The sequence below is a fragment of the Myotis brandtii genome, unplaced genomic scaffold (genome assembly GCF_000412655.1).
Source record: "Myotis brandtii unplaced genomic scaffold, ASM41265v1 scaffold274, whole genome shotgun sequence".
NCBI lineage: Eukaryota > Metazoa > Chordata > Mammalia > Chiroptera > Vespertilionidae > Myotis > Myotis brandtii.
In genome coordinates this window covers 2091177-2112666 of record NW_005360425.1, presented here as the reverse complement: position 1 = coordinate 2112666, position 21490 = coordinate 2091177, and the positions used below count along the sequence as shown (strand labels likewise).

At 47.5% G+C, this 21490-nt stretch overlaps 1 protein-coding gene across 3 annotated transcripts in view; it reads left to right on the top strand.

The window, feature by feature from the left end:
• OSCP1 (organic solute carrier partner 1) overlaps positions 1 to 18300 on the top strand; it is a 24170-nt gene extending 5870 nt beyond the window's left edge. For all 3 annotated transcript variants that reach the window (XM_005868603.2, XM_005868602.2, XM_014541555.1), the window contains 9 exons: positions 4173 to 4327; positions 6383 to 6550; positions 7075 to 7155; positions 12361 to 12464; positions 12925 to 13053; positions 13946 to 14015; positions 15524 to 15663; positions 16592 to 16655; positions 17039 to 18300. In XM_005868603.2, coding sequence (XP_005868665.1) covers positions 4173 to 4327; positions 6383 to 6550; positions 7075 to 7155; positions 12361 to 12464; positions 12925 to 13053; positions 13946 to 14015; positions 15524 to 15663; positions 16592 to 16655; positions 17039 to 17155 — 1028 coding nt within the window. In that variant the 3' untranslated portion in view covers positions 17156 to 18300. The remainder of the gene's footprint in view (positions 1 to 4172; positions 4328 to 6382; positions 6551 to 7074; positions 7156 to 12360; positions 12465 to 12924; positions 13054 to 13945; positions 14016 to 15523; positions 15664 to 16591; positions 16656 to 17038) is intronic.
• The last annotated feature ends 3190 nt before the right edge of the window (positions 18301 to 21490 follow it).

Genomic DNA, 21490 nt, shown 5'->3' with positions numbered 1-21490 from the left:
TGTGGGCCCCCCTCACCCCGATCAGGGGCAGGGCCAGCCAGCCCACCTCCCACAGCCCCTCCCCATGGCCAGCCCCGCCCCCAATCGGCTCCCCAACCCCAATCGGGGGTGGGGCCTACCGGCCAATCACCCATGGCTCCTTCCCCCAGCCGGCCCGGCCCTGATCACCCAATCAGGGTGGGCTGGCTGGCCAACCTCCCATCAGGCCCAGCCCCGATCCTCCCCGATTGGGGCTGGGCCAGCTAGACCCCACCCGTGCACGAATTTGTGCACTGGGCCTCTAGTTTTAAAGAAAATAGCCATGAGTTTCTCTTTAGCTAAGACATTGGTTATACTATATTTGAACCTCTTGTGTAAAAACAGCATGTAAGATAAAAACCAAGCAAACTTAGGCACAAGGCCATATTGCACCTGAGATACTTTTTTCTCTCTTCATCTTCTAAGCTTTGTGGGGACCTCTGGGGCAGTAGTTACACTTCTGGGTAGGTTGTCCTGTAGTGTAGTCCTTAAAGCAATTCTGTGATGGTATCATGTTACCAAAGAATGTGGTTCAACATGAGTGACCTTCCTTGAACCATTCTCCTTAGCACACAGAGATATCTGTTGAGCAACTGAGGAAAATGGAAGCATGTGGCTGCATGGCTGCCAGGGTTGTGGGCAGGAGGCATGATATCATGCATGCAGTATGGCCCTCTCATGCCAGATCTTCAGTTTCTCCTTCACCTACAACCGGCAGCAAACCTGAAAAAGTTGCCAGTTCCTCAGAGCAAAGCCTTAGCCTTTCTCCTCTTTAAGTGTCATGAGTAGCTCTCATCATTCGGCATTTGGGTGCAATTTATGCATGTCATCAGCCATCGTCCTCAGTATTTTAAATGCTCTCACCACACCAAGTATGCTGAGGAGATAACATAAAAGATTTAAGAGGAAGGGAAGTTGAATCAAACAGCCCCATTCTAATTTCAACTCCAGCACTAGCTGTGTGACCTTGGACTTTAACCTCTCTATAAGACTCAGTTTTCCTCCTTGATAGAATAAGGATAATAATCCAGAGTTGTCTTGCGGGGGGGGCGTTAAATGAGATAATGCATGGAAGGTTCTAAGCCCAGTGCCTGGGACATGGTAAGAATTTGAAGCATTGTAACCATCCAGAAGTAATAGCTTCTCTCTTTTACCCTAGGTTCCAAATTGCATGTTCCCATAAACAACAGAGGTTTCAATTAACAGGGGTGTATTAAATACTCAGGCCAGGCTCAAAGAAAAGCCCAATAGGAGTGCTTGATATGCTTTTATTATATTTCACAACCATCTTTGGCCACTTCTCTTGAGCAGTTTCTTGCCCACCTCTTGATGTGTGGCAGAATCCCAGATGGGAAGTGTGGGTTTTGAGGGCTTTTTGTATACATAACTGAATCACTGGAGTCAGTGTTAACTTAAGCATTCCAAAATAATGAGCAGAAATGAACTTCATAATCTGACCTCAGGATGCACCTGTGAAGTCACTTCACTCCCTGGCCTTAGTCTTTTCCTGATGGAGCCTGGCGCCTAGAATGTTCCTGCCTCATGCGACTGCTCAACACTCACTGAAATAGACTGACAGGTGTGGTTCCAGCCGTGGGCAAACTACGGCCCGCGGGCCGGATCCGGCCCGTTTGAAATGAATAAAACTGAAAAAGAAAAAAGACCGTACCCTTATTATGTAATGATGTTTACTTTGAATTTATATTAGTTCACACAAACACTCCATCCATGCTTTTGTTCCGGCCCTCCGGTCCAGTTTAAGAACCCATTGTGGCCCTCGAGTCAAAAAGTTTGCCCACCCCTGGGTTAGACCCATTTCTCAGGTTTAACTGAAATAGGACCAGGACTGGTTCTCCAGATGAAGGACACCATGTCCTTCCTCTTTGCGCCCTGGTGTTTATCTCAGTGTCTGGTACGTAGTAGGCCTGCCTCATCCAAGTGCGAGGTGAAACATTGTGAGATGTAGGCTTGTTCCCCCATATTCTTTTGTGGCCCCCACATTCTTTCCAAAGAATTGTATGAGAGGGGAGACCGTGGGTTCTGGGGCCCAACCATAGAACTGCCCTTTTCTCCTTGGGGACATGTGTGGTCACTGCTCTGCCCACAGGGAGAGGGCCTGCTGTGCTCTCTCTCCAACCAGTGAACTTCCTGGGCATTCCTGTGCAAACAGCCGCGGTGACATACAGCTTATTCCCTTCCCAGAGGGAAAGGCCTCGTTTTGCTTTTTACTTTACTAGAGTGGCCAGCAGTCTCCTCGCGACTTTCTTTCTTCTAGCACTGACTTATTTGGGGGGAAGCTGTTTTCCTGGATCCTGCTAAGAGCTGAAAGACAGAAACGCTCAGCACCGACGCGAATGGCAGCGGTCTGTAGCATTAGCACCGTCAGAGCGGGTGTGATTCTTTGAGTTCTTCCTCTTTGGACCTCCTCCCTGGCCTACAGGAATCTGTGGAAAGTTCAGACTCTCCCCTTTGAGGCCTTAGGTGTGGGTTTTCAGTTGCACCTGTCTCCTTGCCAATTCTGTGTTTCATATAGGCTGCAGGAAGGAAAAGGTTAGGAAACCCAGTGTACCGCAGTCCTTGCTTGTTTAGGTCAAAGGTAAAAGGCTATGCCTGAGGCAAGTCCGGAAGAGTTATGTCTCCACGCTGTCCGCACTGGGGACAGGTTGGCGTGCGTTAGGGCAAGCTGTGGTGGGTTGGAAGGGTCGGATGTGAGGGAGGCCCTGTTTGGAGTGGAGTCGGTCCTTCCTCACTCATAGGAAGGAGTCCAGCATAAAGTCCCAGGGCAAGTGTGAGTTCAGCACGTCAGTAAGAAATGTTAGTTCTTCTGTGTCACGGTCCTTTTCCCCTCTCCCCTTCCTCCTCTCTCTGTAGCTCTTCCATTAAGATTTAAATACATATAGAATTGTATACCCAAAACCTATATAATGTTATCAACCGATGTTACCCCAATAAATTCAAAAATAAAAAAATAAAGATTTAAATACAACCAGCCCTGAGCTTCCCCTGCCCACCCCCAAAAAATGCTCTTGGACCTGCTTAAAAATGCCGGTCTGGGCCTTCAGGGTACTCCGATCAATTACTTAAAGGTAGAGAGGGGCCTGAAATCTCCACCTCAATGCTCACCTTGCCTTCACTCTCTTAGATTTATGGCCACAGCCAATGACTGGTGTGTCCTTTTGTGGCAAAAGAAAGAGGCATTTGTATCTTTCAGCAACAATCACTCATGATTAATAATTGATTTTGTATAATTATTTTAAGTAACCAGTTTTCTTTCAAATTTTAATTACTATGCATGTATATTTTTTAGGCAAGAATATACATGGTTTAATTAAGAATAATCTGTGTTCATCCATCCTTGTTTCTATTTCTTGTACCAGAGGGTTTTCCTAGCCCTCAACTAATGATATTAGAGTAGCAAAAATGTCTTAATGAATGAGTGAATGAAGGACTAGATTTATAGACACTTCGGTTTGCACACATCTTAGGACCTTTTATTCTCACTAGATGAAAGTTTTCCATTTGAGCAATAATCTGAGACACAGCACTACAGTGTAATATCAACATTATAAATCAAATGTAAAAATTAAGACATTCTAAAATGGTACTGATCTGAAGTACATGTCTTGTAGAAATATTAGAAACATTTTAATTTCTAACCAGTGGGTAGACTTGTCAATTTCCATAAAATATTTTACCAAAAATAGTCAACTTACCATTATTGGTCCCATTTTTATAAAATGTAATTTTAAGTAAAATGTTATAGATTTGCTAAACAAACAAGAGTGATGCTGTTTCTCATGTTAAGGAAGAGATCTAACCTAAAATGTTTATAGGAACATTTTTTAAAGAAAGAAGAAACATTTCTCCTATCACCAAGTGAGAGAAGTATGTAAAAGTGATTTGTAACCTCTCACGACACATTTGTACATTGTTACATGTATGTTAGCCCTGAGATGGCCTCATCGGGCTCTCTGGACCCCGCCTTCGATTAGAACATCTGTGAGGTTTCTCCCCAGGGAGCAGATCTCACCAAGCATATCAGCATCCCCCTCTGCGTAGGCTGGCTCCTCCATCACATTTGTACAGAGAGCATCTCCTGCATTAAGCTTCCTCCAGTACCCTGCTTAGCTGTATATTCTCTCTTGTCTCTACAGTTCTTCATGACATCATCTTAACCATGTTCAATAAAAGCTTTATAGAGGAATTGTTAAAACCCCAAGAGCTCTACTCCAAGAAGGCCCTCAGGACCATCTATGACCGCCTGGCTCATGCCTCCATCATGAAACTGAACCAGGCCAGCATGGATAAGGTGAGAAAACAGTTGCCTCTAGCCCCTTGATTGCATGTCGTATATCTTTGGTGGATGATTGTAGACTGGAATCAAATGAGATGATGTAAGCAATGATGCCTTGTAAAAAAAAATGGCCTTGTAAATATTTGTTGTTGAGTTTCGGAGTTGGAAAGGACCTCAGACATCATCCACACCAGTCCCTCTATTGTTTATGTCACTCCACCTGCCCAAAGAGATGGTCTTCATGCCCATATTTATGAACACCTTAGCCCAACCCTAAAGACTTTAAATCTGCTTCATTCTTGAATCTCAGCTCTGACAACCAGGAAGTTTTTGAAGCAAATTCAAAACTGCTCAGTCTTTACTTATAACAGGGACATATATATCTTTTGGGGGAACAAATTATTAGGGCACTTTGATTTTTTTAAGTTAAGTCCATACATTTTTAAAATGTGTTTTTATTGATTTGAGAGAGAGACAAACATCAATGTGAGAGTGAAACATCGATTGGCTGCCTCCCGCACAAACCCCAGCCTGGGATTGAGCCAAGCCTATATAGATTGGGGTTGGCAACCTGGGCATGTGCCCAGACCAGGAATCGAACCAGCAATCTCTTGATGCGTGGACGACGCTCCAACTGACTGAGCCACCCAGCCAGGACAAAAACCCTTTATTCGTTAATGTCTTTTCCACAGCTAGTTTTGTCATATCTTTTTGCCATTTTTAAATTAAGGTATAATTTATATGACATATAATTCACCCTTTCATAGTGTACAATTCAGTGGTTTTTAGTATACTCATAATGTTGTATCACCATCACCACTATCCAATTAGAGAACATTTCCATCAGTCAGTAGTAATGCCCTTTGTTTCATTTCTGATTTTAGTAATTTTAGTTTTCTCTCTTATTTTCTTGGTCAGCCTAGGTAAGTAATTGTCAATTATCTAGCTAAAGGTTTGTTGATCTTTTCAAAGAACCAACTTTTGGTTTCATTGATTCTTATCTACTGTTTTTCAACTCTTCATTTCATTGATTTCGGCTCCAAACTTTTTTTTCCTTCCTTCTCCTTGGTTTGAATTTAGTTTGACCTTCTGTTTCTAGTTTCTTAAGGTGAAAGGCTAGGTGTTGATTGGGGAAATGCAGGCATCCACTGCTGTAAATTTCCCTCTGAGCACTTCTTTAGCTGCATTCGAGACTGTTTTTTTTAAAAATATATATTTTTACTGATTTTAGAGAGGAAGGGAGAGGGAGAGAGAGATAGAAACATCAACGGTTAGAGAGACTCATTGATTGGCTGCCTCCTGCATGCCCCCCACTGGGGATCGAGCCCACAACCCGGGCATGTGCCCTGACTGGGAATCGAACCCTGGGACCCTTCAGTCCGCAGGCTGACTCTCTATCCACTGAGCCACACCAGCTAGGGCTCAAGACTATTTTTTATGGATGCGAAAACTCAGGCTCAGAGAGATGAGAAGACTTTACCAGGCCCATCCACCTAGTCAGTGGCAATGGAGAGCTTATTTTAGGGATTTTGCTCTCCAACTCCAGCACCCAGTCTAGGGCCCCCCAGCTGCCAATATTGTTTCAAACATGTTCCATCAGCAATAAGCTGACCAGAAATCCTGGTTTGCCCAGGAATGTCCTGGTCTAACCCTGTTGTTCTGGCTGAATTATTAATATCACCCCCCTTTTACTCTCAAAAGTATCTTGGTTTGCTCAGCTGGTGTGGCTCAGTTGTTTGAGCGTCATCCCATACAATGAGAGGTCACCAGTTCGATTCCCAGGTTGCAGGCTCGATCCCCAGTACGGGATATGCAGGAGGCAGCCAATCGATAATTCTCTCTCATCGATGTTTCTCTCTCTCGCTCCCTCTCACTTCCTCTCTCTATAAAGTTAATAAAAACATATATATTTTTTAAAGTATCTTGGTTTGAGGGATAACTGATATAGTCACTGAGCTGTATGATATACCCAGTACTGGTTTTCAGTAAATGCTTGACTGCTTCATTGCGTGAAGGTTCGGACATCTGCTTTTATGATCTCATTTATTTTGTCCGTGTATGGGTTGGCAGCTCTATGACCTGATGACTATGGCTTTGAAATATCAAGTACTGCTGTGTCCCCGTCCCAAGGATGTGCTGCTGGTCACTTTCAACCATTTAGACACCATCAAGGGATTAATCCAAGACAACCCAGCCCTCCTGCATCTAGTGGATGAGACTCTCCGGCAGCTGATTGAAGTAAGACACCATCAGTTTATCACCTCTCAGCCCCATACTTGCTCTCATTCCTCTGTTAAGAATGGAAAGATTCTATGGCAGCGAGAACAGGATGAGGAATGGCAAAACCTGCCACTCTCCCCGAAAACCCTAAAAATCTCCAAGTATCCATTTTGGTCATACAAGAGGCATGATCATCTTTGGACCTCTTAACTGTTGCCTTCGAAATTGGGAGAGCAACGATCCAGAGCCTGGCATTTTCTCCTAACTTTTCGGAAAGGGGTTGGTGGTGGATGTTCTGCTAAATCTTGGGGAACGGCTTCTCTGGGTCTGTGGGGGACAGGAGAGGTGGGGTGCCCTGCTCGGTGTGGCGTGCTGGGGTCCGTGAGGGGCAGTGCTGGCTCTCCTGCTGCCCTTCTCGCCCCAGCAGCCGAGTCCTCGCCTTGCTATGGCTCCCATCCCTGAGCACCCACCTACCCCTACCTGTCTGCACTTCTCACCTCACTTCTGAAAGTGAATTGCTTCTTGCTGCTTTGCCTCTGCAGGTATACGGGGGCCTCTCTGCGGGGGAGTTCCAGCTGATCCGGCAGACGCTCCTCACCTTCTTCCAGGACCTGCACATCCGGGTGAGTGATGGCAGGCCCAGGAGCACCCTGCCACTGCTGTCCTAGGGAAATGGGGTGCCACGCAGTCAGGAAGACAAGGGCTGAGCTTGCCCAGTTAGTGGTGTCCTCATTGTTTGGCTCCATAATGATCAACTTTTTTTAAAAATTTTTTTTGTTGAAAGTATTACATATGTCTCCTTTTCCCCCCCCATTGAATCCCTCCAGCCCATCCCCACCCCAGGACCTCAGGCCCACTGTTTGTGTCCATGGGCCATGCATATACGCATACAAGGACCTTTGTTGGTTACCTCCCACCCTCCCCGCCTTCCCTCCGAGATTCCGCACTCTGTTCCATGTTTTGAGTCTCTGGATCCACTCCATTCATCAGTTCATTTTGTTACTTAGATTCCACATATGAGTGAGATTATGTGATACTTGTCTTTTTCTTACTGACTTATTTCACTTAGCACAGTGGTCGGCAAACTGCGGCTCGCGAGCCACATGTGGCTTTTTGGCCCCTTGAGTGTGGCTCTTCCACAAAATACCATGTGCGGGTGCACGTGCAGTGCGATTGAAACTTCGTGGCCCATGCGCAGAAGTCCGTTTTCGGCCTGGGCGAGTCTATTTTGAAGAAGTACTGTTGGTATTTGGCTCTGTTGACTAATGAGTTTGCCGACCACTGACTTAGCACGATACTCTCCAGGTCCCTCCATTGCTGTCTCAAATGATCAACTTTCTGATAGCAAATCTCAGCAGTTTTTAAATGGACCAAGGAAGACAGTGAGACTGCCACTCCTCCCGTTACCTGTGTTCTTTGGTGTCTTCCCTTCTCCAGAGGACATGTGCTCTCAGGGCCACCAGCCTGATCTGAATCGCACAGCCTCCCCCAGACCTCTAGTCTCGGGGACCCTCCAGTCCCTGAGGCTGTGCGAGGCTGCCCTCCTCCAGGAAGCTCTCGCCTTCCCTGGTGTCGGGCACCACGCCATCCTGGCCTTCCCTGACCCTTTCCATCTCTGCGCCTCTCACCCCTTCCTCTCCCTCTTCCTGTCTCCAAACCTTCTCCCCTCCACCCGCACCCTGCTCTTTAGGAATCACTCCCCTCCCCACTTTCCAGCTCTTTCACCCGGAGTCTAACCTCCACCCCACCCTTGCCCCAGCCCTGCCATCTAGACCAGCATCTCCACCTGAAACTCCCCACGAGGATGCCCACCCGTGCCTACAATTTCGTGTCTGTACCTAAACTCACCTCCATGGACTGGGAAAGACAAATAGATTTCAACTCTGAGGCCAATTTTATTATTAATCCTCATGAAAAATTATATTTGCTATGGGTGGAGCAATAATAGCATCCATATAAATTAAGATCTCTAATAGTCATTGATTACAATAAAAATATGAAAGTACAAATATGATTAAGTTTTGCATTGCTTTAAACTATTGAAAACTCTGCATCATGTTATCAAGACTGTGCATGCTTGGGCGTTATTTTATGCGTTGTAGTAACATAGCAGCCATAATGACTTCTCAAGTCTGACAAGATCAAATTAATTATAATGAAAAGACATTCCTAATAATAAGTCTATAACAAAATGATTAAAATATATTAAACCACAAAATATATTAAGCTTTACTTGCTAAAATGGGCACGCAATAAAACATCAGAACATTCATTAAGAGAAATAGGACTTCCACCTCCTGGCAGAATTCAGCCACTGATTTGTAGCATTTGGCTGGTTTTCCAAGTCTGAATGGTATTCGGCTCAGCTGCAATTTGTGATTGCCTATGCCCTATACAGATTGTCTCTGTTTTCAGCCGTCTTGAAAGTTTTTAGATTTGCTAGCAAAACCAACCAACTAAACAAAGAAAACACAGCTCTGACTAACATTTCCTTGTTCATTGTTTAACCAAAACTCCTCATCTGATAACCAAAGCTTTCTGCAATATCACGAGTCACTGGAGTGCTCTGATGCGGCCCAGGCCCTGCCCTGCTCTGCCCTCGGGCCTGGCCAGAGACCACTTCCATTTGGAATCCTGAGCAACCCCTCTCAGCCCTCCAGAACTCCTCCAAGACTGCCTCCTACAGGGTGGGTCCCTGAGATCCCCCACCCTCTCCCACTCTCATTCCCATTCACACATCCTTCCACTGCGCACTTTCCTTGTGTTCTTTCCATTGCTTCTGTTGTTGGAAAATATCATCGCCTTGTCCTGGAATGTTCCTTATACCTCCACTCCACTATCCACTCCTCTTGGAAATGTCTCATGCCTGGAAAACCAGTCTAACAAATATTTCCTAAGTGCCTGCTCTATGCCAGCACTGTTTTCAGTGTTGGAGATAAGTAAGTGAGCAAGGAGGCGGCCCTGCCTTAAGGGGGTTCTCTGCTGCGGGAAGAGACAGAGAGGACAAGTCAATAATATTCTGGTTCTGACCACTTCTAGGAAGACGGCAACACAGGATAAAGTTATAGAGGGCAACTGGGATGGGATGTCGTCCAGTAGAGCTTTCTGTTGTGACGGAAAAGTCCTATATCCCTGTTGTGCAGTATGGTTGCCTTTAGCCGCACGTGGCTGGTATGACTGAGAAACTGAATTTTCAATTTCATTTAATTTTAATTTTAATAGCCACACTTGACTAGTAGTTACTATACTGGATAGCACATCCTTAGATGATAGAGTCAATTACAGCCTTTCTGAGAACAGCCTTTTTTAAAAATATATTTTTATTGATTTCAGAAAGGAAAGGAGAGGCAGAGAGAGATAGAAACATCAATGATGAGAGAGAATCATTGATCGGCTGCCCCTTGCACGCCCCCCAATGGAGACGGAGCCCACAACCCTGGCATGTGCCCTGGAGCAGAATCGAACCCAGGACCCTTCAGTCCACAGGCCGATGCTCTATCCACTGACCCAAACCAACTAGGGCTGAGAACAAACATTTTAATTGAGACTGTGACTAACAACAGAGATCTCAGGAAAGGGCATCTAAATGGAAGTGACAGCAAGTACGAAGGCCCTTGGATGGGAAAAAGCATAAAGTGTTCCTTGGACAAGGAGAAAGCCAATCTGAACGAACCATGTCAAGGCCGGAATGATGGTCCAAGTTTACAGCCTGTGCAGCATGGGCCTGGCTAATCATAGCAGGTGCTAGTTATACACAAACTGGTCCCTACAGTTGACTTACCTTTAGACCCCAGTAAGGAGTTTATTCTAAGAGTGAAGAAAAGATTTGAAGCATTTTAGGGTGATCTGATTTGTGTTCTGGAAGATGAGCTATATGAGATCAGGGCAGAGGTAAGACAGCAGTTGGAAAACTGTTGCGGAAATTAGGTAAAAAACGAAAGTTCTTGGATTGGGTGCTACCAGTAAAGACAGTGAGACATGTTCACATTCAGGATATACTTTCAGAGCAAGATGAATAAGACTTACTAAGAGATTAGATGTGTATAGGGGGAATAAATTGTAATAGAGACTTGATTTGGAGTGGTGAACACACAATACAGTGTAGAGATGATGTGTAGGAAAATTGTGCACCTGAAACCTGTATAATTTTGTTAACCAATGCCACCCTGATAAATTCAATAAAGGCTGAAAGAGAGAGAGAGAGAAAGAGAGAGAGAGGAATGAGAGGAAGAAGAATAAAGAACGAATACTAAGTTTTTGTCCTGAGCAACTGTGGTGCCCATTAGGCATCCAAGTAGCAACATCAAATAGGCAGTCGGTTATGCTGCAAGCAGTTGAGTAGGGCTGGAGCATGGGGTTCACGGAGGAGCATGGCTGTGGGGAAGATCGGGGGCCGACTGGAGGGTGTATAACTTACCAAAAACCCGGAGCCGGAGAGTGGCCCAGCTAAGATGTACCCTAGGCAGCCCACCGTCAGAGCCTAAACTGGCAGCTTACAAATTCTTGTCACTTTGCATTTTCACTGCCTGGCATACAACATCCTTGATGATATTACAAATATAAAGGACTAGCCCTGACTGGTTTGGCTCAGTGGATAGAGCATCAGCCTGCCGACTGAAAGGTCCCGGGTTCGATTCCGGTCAAGGGCATGTACCTTGGTTGCGGGCACATCCCTAGTAGGGAGTGTGCAGGAGGCAGCTGATCAATATTTCTCTCTCATCGATGTTTCTAACTCTCTATCCCTCTCCCTTCCTCTCTGTAAAAAATCAATAAAATATATTTTTTAAAAAATATAAATAAATAAATAAAAACAAATATAAAGGACTTATTTCACACATAAGGAAGCTAAGATCCAACAAAACTGCTACAGTGTTTTTGGGATTTAGTCTGACCAAGACCTCAATACAGAGTGCACAAACCCAGGAGTAGACATAAGCATATATGGTGTTTTCAGGCACATAAAGGACCTTCAACCCATTGCCGGCAGGTCTCCCTCTCCAGCCTCTTGTCACCAATCCTGCCCGGGCTAAGAGTTTGTGCTCCAGAGGCAGATACACAAGGGCCGGCTTGCATCCTCCGCTCTGGCCCTGTGAGCTAGCTGGCCTTGAGTGAGTGTCTTAATCTCTGAGCTGCCGATGCCTCACCTGTGAAGTGGAGATAGTGAGGTTCTTACAGCACCGTCGGGTTATAGCCTTTCTGAGAACAGACTTTATGGAAAGGTAACAGGGAACCAAGGAGTGGGTGTGGCATTTGGAGTCAGCCTTGGTTTCGAATCCTTGCCCTGTCTCTTATTGTTCTCTTTGGGCAAGTCACTTTACTCTGTGACCTCGGCTTTCTCATCTTTAAAACGGGGGTAAGCCAGACTGTGTGGCTCAGTGGTTGAGCGTTGGCCCATGCACCAAGAGGTCACTGGTCTGACTCCCAGTCAGGGCACATGCCCAGGATGTGGGTTGTGGGTTGTGGGCTCGATCCCCAGGGAGGTGGGGATGTAAGAGGCAGCTGATCAGTGTTTCTCTCTCATCGATGTTTCTATCTATCTCTATCTCTCCCTTCTCTAAAAATCAATGGAAGCATATTTTAAAATAATAATTGCTAAAAAGGGAGGGAGGGAGTAATGCACCTCACCTAGATTTTCTGTGAGGCTCAAAAGGAGTTTTGTTTGTAAAAAACACTGTTCTGCAGATGTTAGCTATGGTGAGTTTTCCTCTTATTGTTATAACTCACTAGGTAACATTCCCCAACCCACTGCACACTTTCCATCCTCACAGTGCTCACGTCTATGAAAATCTACCAGGAAAAATGATAATAAGTGTTGTTGTTTTTTTCAGGTGTCCCTATTTCTAAAGGACAAAGTTCAGAATTCTAATGGTCGCTTTGTGTTGCCAGTGTCTGGGCCTGTTCCCTGGGGAATTGAAGTTCCCGGACTCATCAGGTGAATTCTCAACAATAATGGTCAGACCAGGGTTTGGGGTTCCGGGAAGCCAGTATGTGGGCCTCCACACAGAATGCAGCTCGGTGGGCCCTTCCCTTCCTCAGGAAAGCACAGGAGTTAGGAGGTCAGGTGCTAGTCCCAGCTCTGCCACTTGGCGGACACTCACGGCAAACCACCCCATCCTCCAGCATTCATTTCCTCATCTATTAAATGGGCTCATCATTTGTCTTCCCAGACCTGAGGATGAATAAGATAATGATGCTCTCAAATGCTTACATAGCACCTGGCACATAACAGGCACTCAATAAATATTATTGCATCAATATTATTACCACAACCAGCACCTTTATCTTGAAAGGGCAGATGAATTCCTTTTTGTCCCACAGTACAAAGAATAAAGACGCCTCCAGGACTACCCAGGCTTGGAGAACATTCCATCATGTCATACTTTGTATTGCAGGATGTTCGACAACAAAGGCGAAGAAGTGAGGAGGGTGGAATTCCCGCACGGTGGAAACTATGTCACTGCGCCAAAGGAAGGTTCTTTTGAAGTTTATGGAGACCGAGTCCTGAAACTAGGAACTAATATGTAAGCAAATCCTCCCTCCCTGAGTGAGTTCAAGTCCAAGGGAGTCACCTCGTTTAGAAAGCCAGCTTGACTTCGACCGTGAAATCCTGCTGACACCTGCAGTGGTTTCCCCGCGCCCCCCACCTCCACAGGGCACCTAAGATTTCCAGACATCAGGTCACTCTACAGGTTTAAAAGATAAATAATTTTAAGTCCTGGCTGATTTGGTTCAGTGGATAGAGCATCAGCCTGCGGACTGAAGGGTCCCGGGTTTGATTCTGGTCAAGGGCACATGCCCAGGTTGCATGCTCAATCCCCAATTAGGGGGCATGCAGGAGGCAGCCGATCAATGATTCTCATCAGTGATGTTTCTCTCTCCCTCTCTCTCTCTCCCCCCTTTCCTCTCTGAAATCAATAAAAAATATATTTTTTAAAAAGATAAATAATTTTAAGTGGCCCTGGAGATTCAGAAAGGTGAGGTACTTCCACACAGCTTCCCAGGTATTTTTCTTCGGGGAAAAAGTAAAATTTGAGCAGTTGACAAACACTTGTATGTTTAACTCCCAGCACCTTTCTGGATGCTTTTGAACATCTCAAAAAAAAAAGCCGCGAGCTAGCCCAGCTGGCGTGGCTCAGTGATTCAGCATCCACTTAGGAACCAGGAGGTCACAGTTTGATTCCCGGTCAGGGCACACACCTGGGTTGCTGGCTCAATCCCCAATATGTGGCATGCAGGAGGCAGCCGATCAATGATTCTCTCTCATCATGGATGTTTCTATCTCTCTCCCTTCCTCTCTGAAATCAATAAAAATGTTATTTTAAAAAAAAAAAGCCATGAGCTATACTTAGGTGTTAGAAGGAAGTCAGTTTAAAGGGCTAAACAACGTTTTCACAGTTTTCTGTTGACAACCAGGTACAGTGTGAACCGGCCTGTGGAAACCCATACATCTGGAACATCAAAGAACTTAGCTTCACAGACACAGGTGAGCCTCTGCCTCCTGTATTTATCTTCTGAGCTTACTTCTAGATACAAAAGTCCAGATGGGGAGAAGGGTGGGAACTCTGGATTTCAAAGCTAGCCAACATTTCCCTCATTGTTCGCAATCTTAAGTACTCAGGTTTTTAATTGTAGTTTCCCATGGAGACCTCCAGTGATCTGACTAATTAGGTAATTTTAGGCTTGGTTCAATCACCATAATTAAGTGGGAACCACACAGCAGGACATGTGAAATTAGCACCAAACCAGTGCCATCAGGTCCGGGGCCGCTGACCTCAGCACCTTATCATTAAAACATCCCTTTTCAGTGCTCCCCTTATTGTGCTAGCTAAGCTCAACATGGGGTTTTAGGTTCTCTGGATTCCATCTATACAAACTCTCACTTAACTAACTGCCAGCTAGCCACAGGACAAATCGTGGAATATTCCGTTACTCGGAAAACATTCGTTGAACTGCTTCTATGGGCTGGGTCCCCAGGGACACAAAGCTGGCTTAGATGGGGCCTCATCCTGAAGGGGCTCATATAGTTGGGAAGACAGCGATAGAACAAACAACTTTCACACAGGGGAGGTTCTGAACGAAGTGCCGTGTGTTCTGTCCAGTGGGCTGGGAGCAGGGGACTGAATCAGGAAAGCTGTTCAGAGGGGTGACATTCAAGTGGAGCTCTGGAGAGGATAAGGTACTCAGCAGCCGGAAGGAGAAATGGGGGTGCAGACCCAGGTGACAGTTTGGGCAAAGGCGCCAAGGGGCAGGAGAGCATAGTGTTTGGGGGAGCAGGGAGGCAGCACCTCTCCCCCATGACTAGGTCACGGCCTAATTGAGGCAGGTGGCCAGAGGTTCGGCTGTACAGGGACACCGTTCGGGGCCTGATTAGGAAGGAGCGTAAACAATTTGGACTTTGCCCTTTAGGCAGGAGACGGAGGGGTTTGTTTCAAGCAAGGAAGAGGTGAGAAGAGAACTGTGTTTTAGATAACTGGCGGCAGAGTGACCGAAGAGGCTGAGCAGGGGAAGGCCGGGTTAGAGAGCCATGTTAGAAGGTGAAGGTGGAAGTGGGCAAGACTGAGAGGAGGGAATGGACGCAGGGTGTGTTCACCATGGTCACCACCAGAGGGCAGTGTGGTAGCTCCTACGCAGTGAGTGCCCTGGGACCGGAGCCCTCAGTGAGGGAACCAAACTGCCTGAAGAGGAAGCAGTGTTCTTCTTCAAGGAGGGAGGTAGTTTGAGGACAATGGGTCCCTTGGGGCCTTCCACTCATCCTGAAAGTGTGAAGGTCTCTGGTTTGCTGCCCTGCTAGAGTCCCTCTGCTTCTGACGCAGACTGTTTCTCTGTTGGTTAAGCCTGTTTTCTATGCTTTATTTGGACCCAGTTCTTCCCAGAAAAAATTTAAATAGTTATTGCTTTGCCTGGGTTTATAATACCACCCTGGGTCTCTGGGTCTCAGCAGGAAACATGATCACTTTCATGTGGCTAAAAATCATGACATTTTTTCTGCAGCAAAGCATTGCTCCAAACCCTCTTGCTAAAGAAGAGCTGAATTTCTTGGCCAAGCTGATGGGAGGAATGGAGATTAAGAAAACCAGTGGCCCTGAGCCAGGATTCCGGTTGAATCTCTTTACCACCGACGAAGAGGAAGAGTATGTTTTAAATCTGTTTCTTTAAAGACCTATAGAAAAATTCTGAGTGTGCTAAGCCAAAAAGGTGACCACCATAACCAGCGACACTTATAAATACACGTGCAAAGACCACAAATGACTGCCAGCCAATTCAATAACCTGGTTAAGAAGAGCCCCCTAGTGTGAAACAGCCTGAACTCGCTGGATTCGTTCACAGCACAGCTGAACAAGAAGTATTAGAAGTCAAGATAATCGAATCAAGGAATGTCTATTTAGAAGCCCGAGGAGGGAGGTCAAAGAATGATATCTTTGAGATTAGATAGCCTCCCCAAAACCAGTAGCAGTAGTAACTGACTGAGATTTATAGTGCTTGACGGTTTACAGAGCACTTTTGCATTCATTATCTCATGTGATCCTCCTCACAACCAAATATTTGGGGATGGGGGTGCCTTCTATTTCCCTATCCATTGAACTGCCTTCTTTTGTTCATATCTGTGTGGCAGGTACTGTGGTAAGTGCTGGGAACACAAAGATGGAGCCTGTGACCGAGGGCCTGCCCTCGGGAGCTCCCCCAGTAGCAGGAGAATGAATGTGTACATAGGTCATGTCAGTGCCAGGTCATAAATGTGCTAATGGAGGACACAGTGGTTACTTGCACTGGCAGATTGAAAGAGTTGGCATCTGAGCTAGGTCTTGGAATGTGCCAAGCAGAGGAAGGGGGAAACATTCTTGGCAGAGTTTAGTACGTGCAAAGGCACAGAGACATGAAAGACTGTGACTTTCTGGAGTGCGGGGGGCATTGGTTGGGCATGGAGGAAACAAAGTTGAAGGGAAATGGCAGGAGATGAGGCAGAAAAGAAATAGGTTGCCCAGTTATCAAGTGCCAGTTTGTCATGCTGGCAGGGAGAGAACTCTAACCTTTGACCTATTTCTCTCCCATCTCATGCAGACAAGCAGCGCTAACCAGGCCAGAAGAGTTATCCCATGAAGTTGTCAACATACAAGCTACTCAGGTGTGTCCAGGGGACTCTGTGTCAAATCTTCCCCTCCTCATCCTGTAATAACTTTGACCTTCCAAGGCCATACCTTCTCTCTGATCCAGCGGTTCTCAACCTGTGGGTCGCGACCCCCTTTGGTGGTCGAATGACCCTTTCACAGGGGTCGCCTAAGACCATCCTGCGTATCAGATATTTACATTACGATTCATAACAGAAGCAACATTACAGTTATGAAGTATCAACGAAAATCCTTTTATGGTTGGGTCCCAACATGAGGAGCTGTATTTAAAGGGCCAGAAGGTTGAGAACCACTGCTCTAATCAGTATGATGAGCTGAAATGCATCACAGTGGTGGGATAAAAATGAAATACCAACTGCATGTCTCATTTCTCGAACAGGACCAGCAAAGGAACCAAGAGCTGGCTCGGATCATGGGGGAGTTTGAGGTCATGGACCAGCCACGGTGGAGTGCCAGCAAGGGGGATGATTTGCTGGCCATGATGGACGAGTTATAGCTGTGCGGACCAGGCACACCCCTCGCTGTGGGAGAGGCTGCCTGATGCGGACCCTGGGGGATGCAGAAGGATGCCGCTCGTTCTCTGCTGAGTGAAGAAGCCATTACTCTTGTTCCCGTTCGTGTTGGGATGGACTGCTCCAGTCTCTCAGGAAGCACACTCCCCGGAAGGCACGCACATACACATCTACTCCCATTTTCCTCCTGCTTTAATGACAACCCTCCAAAGCATCCTGGGCCACAGGTTCAAGCCTCGGAGTTGGTAAGGGGCACTTCCATGCCTGCTTTCCTGTGGGGCCTACAGCTCACAGATGCCTGCGAATCGTCACCAAACTTCAGAGCTTTCTGGGAAGGCTCCTGCCTTGTGAGTCTGAAATAAGTGGAAAAGGCAGTTGCCTCACGCAGTTGGGGCCCAGTTTAGACAGCCCTCCTCTCCCTGGCACCCTGGGAGCTGTAACCTCAGAGGCAGTGGAAGCAAGGCCGTGTGACGGGAGCACGCAGCTGGGTCCCCCGCAGAGCACGTGGGCACCTGCAGTTCGCTGCACAGCTCTCCATCCCTACGTGGTGGGGGCTTCTCCCTCATGGAGACGCGCACCAAGGAAAGAGTGCTTCATCCCCAGAGCCTTCCGCGGCCACCTAGTGCCCTTGCCTTCTAAACACACCCAGCACGGTGCGCCAGGACACCGTCTCCTCTGCCTCTCCACCGGGCCAAACAGAGCCTTAAGCTGGATTCATGGGAGGCACACGTGGTGAATCATTTTACCTTCCATGTCCCAGAGGAGCTGCTTCCCTGGCACGATGCCAAGTGTAATTGGGATATCAGATCGGGGCTGCCTTCCCTGTTCCAGGAGGCCTGGGACTGAGTAACTGGTGGGCTCAGGGCCACCTCATGTCCAGAGGTCCAGGCCCAGTCAGCCCCGTGGAAGGAACCTCCTGGACGGCAGAGGGCAGGAGGAAACGGAGCTGCGTCGGTCATCGCCTGAGATTGGACCGACCACAGGGAACGCTCGGGCCCTCGCACCCTGGCAAGAGGGGAGGCAAACACTTCTGGAATCTGTGGGCCCGGGAAGCTGTCCCCTAGCTTGCCATGGCATAGTGTTTGATCGCACACAGGTAAATCGCCAAATAAATGTAATTTGCCGCCTTCCCGTGAAGTTACACTTCCTTGCCTACAAAGACGCCCCCAAAAGGTCCTTTGGGGAGGAGAGACGTTTGCTGTAAAACGCCTGTTACAGGATTGCAAACTGCCTTCTCCTTTAGTCTCTTCCAAGCAATCCGGGTGCCAGAGGAAAGGGAAGGTTCTGTCCAGTTCTGGGTCTGGCTCCGCCGCGCTGCCACAAACCTGGACTTCACTGTCTGCTCTGAGCACGTCCCGGGACCTTGGAGGTTGCCACCAGCTGCTGAGAGGCATCAGCCTCCTCCCTCCACCTACTCCAGAGCAATGCCGAGGGTTTCAAATGTATCTGTCCTCTCGGTAGATAAACAAGATACGGATCTCTGGTAAGGCAGCCTAGTGATGAGGCAATCTGAGTTTCATGTCTCTAGACTTGCACAAATATTGAGACAAACAAGTTGATTGGCATGGTGGCTCAGGGCATCCAGAAAAAGCAGGGGAGTCGGAAGGAGGCAAAGAAGAAAGGAGGTAGGGAAACTCTGGCCAGTGGGCGGACTGAGTACCAACAACACATCAGGTTCGTTTAAAACCTGGCCACGGGAGCCCGGCTGGCGTGGCTCAGTGGTTAAGCATCGACCTATGAACCAGGAGGTCACGGTTCGATTCCCAGTCAGGGCACATGCCTGGGTTGTGGGCTTGATCCCCAGTAGGGGATGTGCAGGAAGTAGCAGATCAATGGTTCTCTCTCATCGGTGTTTCTATCTCTCTCTCCCTCTCCTTCCTCTCTGAAGTCAATAAAAATATATTAAAATGTAAATAAAACCAGGCCACGGGGAACAAGGGTGTCACACACAGTGCCCAGCGCGCTTCAAGGGGAGGCATGCCGTGGTCAGAGGCAGGACACTGGGTTCTGGTCCCGTTCCTGCCCCCAATTCACCATGCGCCCTAGGCAGTTACCGTCCGAGCCTCGGTGCCCCCATCCGTAAGAATGAGAAGGAACTAGCTCACTGGCTGGGGCAGGCTCACCCACGCAAGTCACTGACTATAGTTTCCTAGGCCCTGGCCCGGGGGGACCTGGGAATTGGAATGGTTACCCGTGCTGGCCCCAGCTCCATGCTTCGGGGGTTTGTCTGCTCTCTCTCAGCTCTTCTGTGCTAATCTCTTCTCAGCTAAGTTTCAAACTGTGACGCTCCGTGTCGGAATGCCCTACAGATTGCACAGGCAAAACTCTAGAAAAGCCTTCGGAATAGAAGTTCTTTAATGATTCCCAGAAGAAAGATGTAATAAAAATTGAGACCGAAAAGGGAAGACAAAAGGGGGCAAAGTGTGTTTAGCCCTCAGTTGTAAGAGGCAAGTCACCCCATGTAGCCCACATCGGTATCTAACAATTTTTAAAGTGAACTCACTTTTTGCGTCGTACAGATCTAGATGCTGGTGGGCAAGGAACGCACAGTCACCGGACCCTGAGACCCCACGTCCAACCAGGATCAGGCTCCCTCACCCACTCCATCTGGTTTATGGCTCTGGTTTGCATCCCGTGAGACCTCAGGAAGAGAAATGCAAATTTTAGAAAAGATTGATCACAATAACTAATCATAAAGACCCAAATGAAAATCTGAAAACTCAGAGTACCATTACCTCCCCCTAACTCCCTTGACACAATGCCCTGGATAACTCCTCCTCAGCTGCTAACTTCCCGGACAGCTGATCAGAGTTCACAGGGAGTGGCCGGGAAGCCCCTCCACAGTTGAGGCTTCCCTGCACAGTTTTGGCATTTGGTGAGAAGTAGCTTCTCAGATTTATTTTTGTTTCTGGGCAGTGGTGCCTCTGCTGTCAGAAATAACATTCCCTTCTCTGTTAGTTCCCTAAACTGCATGGACCCGCACCACCAGCACAGCCCGGAAGAGCAGGGGCAGAGCCCAGGGCTCCTAACCCCTGGATGCGCATAGTTGCATAGTTGTCTCAGATGGCTCTGCCCACCTTCCTCTTTATGAAACTCCCTCACTTCCTTTCGAAGCTGGGCCTCCGCAGTTTCAGGTTTTCCCTCCGGGGAGTCGTGGTGTCAGCAGAGAACTTTTGACCAGGTGTCTGGATAGCCCTACGACCTGTCGGGTTCACTTATCATTGAGAAGATAAAACTTGTTTTGTATGACCTCCCTCATCTCTCTGCCTCCGCATTATGGTTTTTATACTCTTCCCCTCCTCAGTCGCACCCAGCCTCCTTTCTGCACCTCAGATATTGACCCCAGTGGCTCCTGTCCTCCCACCCCGCCCTCACCCACACCTCCAACCTCTGCTTCTCCAGGGCCGCTCCTCTCCATCCTCACTCCTCTGGCTGCTCAGTGTTCCTCTCCCTCCACTCACTAGCACTCCAGGCGTCCTTGCTCCCCCCCCCCCCCACACACACACACACACACACTCCCTCCTACACCCTAGAGCTCCTGTCACCACACAGCCCCCAATTTTGTTGTCTCCAGGCCCTGGCTCTACTAGATCCCACAGCCTAACACCCTTGTCTTCCTAAAACCCTCTCACCCTTCGGCCCTGGTGGCTCTAATCATACCACTTTCTGAATACACTTCCCCACCCTTCCTCGGTGGCTTCTGAGCGGGGGTTGCCCTGTATGATACAGATGTTGACGCAGCCATTTTTAAAAGCCTGTCAAAAGGCCGGTCATTTGCCAGATGACCTTTATTCCATCCCTGGCATTCTTCCTGTTCCTCATCCTGATCTCATCTCTCACTCTCACTCCATTTCTCACTCTCACCCTCTCCCTCACTCTGACCCCACTACTGCCCAGATGTTTTATGTGCCCCTCAGTGCTTCGTTTGCATTTTTCTGCAAATTGTTTTGCATCCCCCCCCAACCCCCCTTCCCAGAGAGGCCATTACTTTCAACCATTACTATTGACTCACAAATCCCTGCACCCCCCTCACCTGGCTGCAGGCTCACTTTCCCTGGGATGTCCCATATCACCTCACACATCAGTGTCATCTTTAGTACATGTACTTCACTTTCAAAAGGCACGAAAGAACCTAAATATGAGAGGAAATATCACAGTCTTCCATTGAAAAGAACGGAAAGTGATGGATACCAAAGACTTCCTAACAATGGAGTCAATAACCCAAAAGAAACGAGAGTTGCTGGTCCCTGGGGTTGATCAGGTAGTGGTATCACGGGAGCTGTGGAGGGGATTTGGGCGCTGGGTGGCAAGTTGAAGCA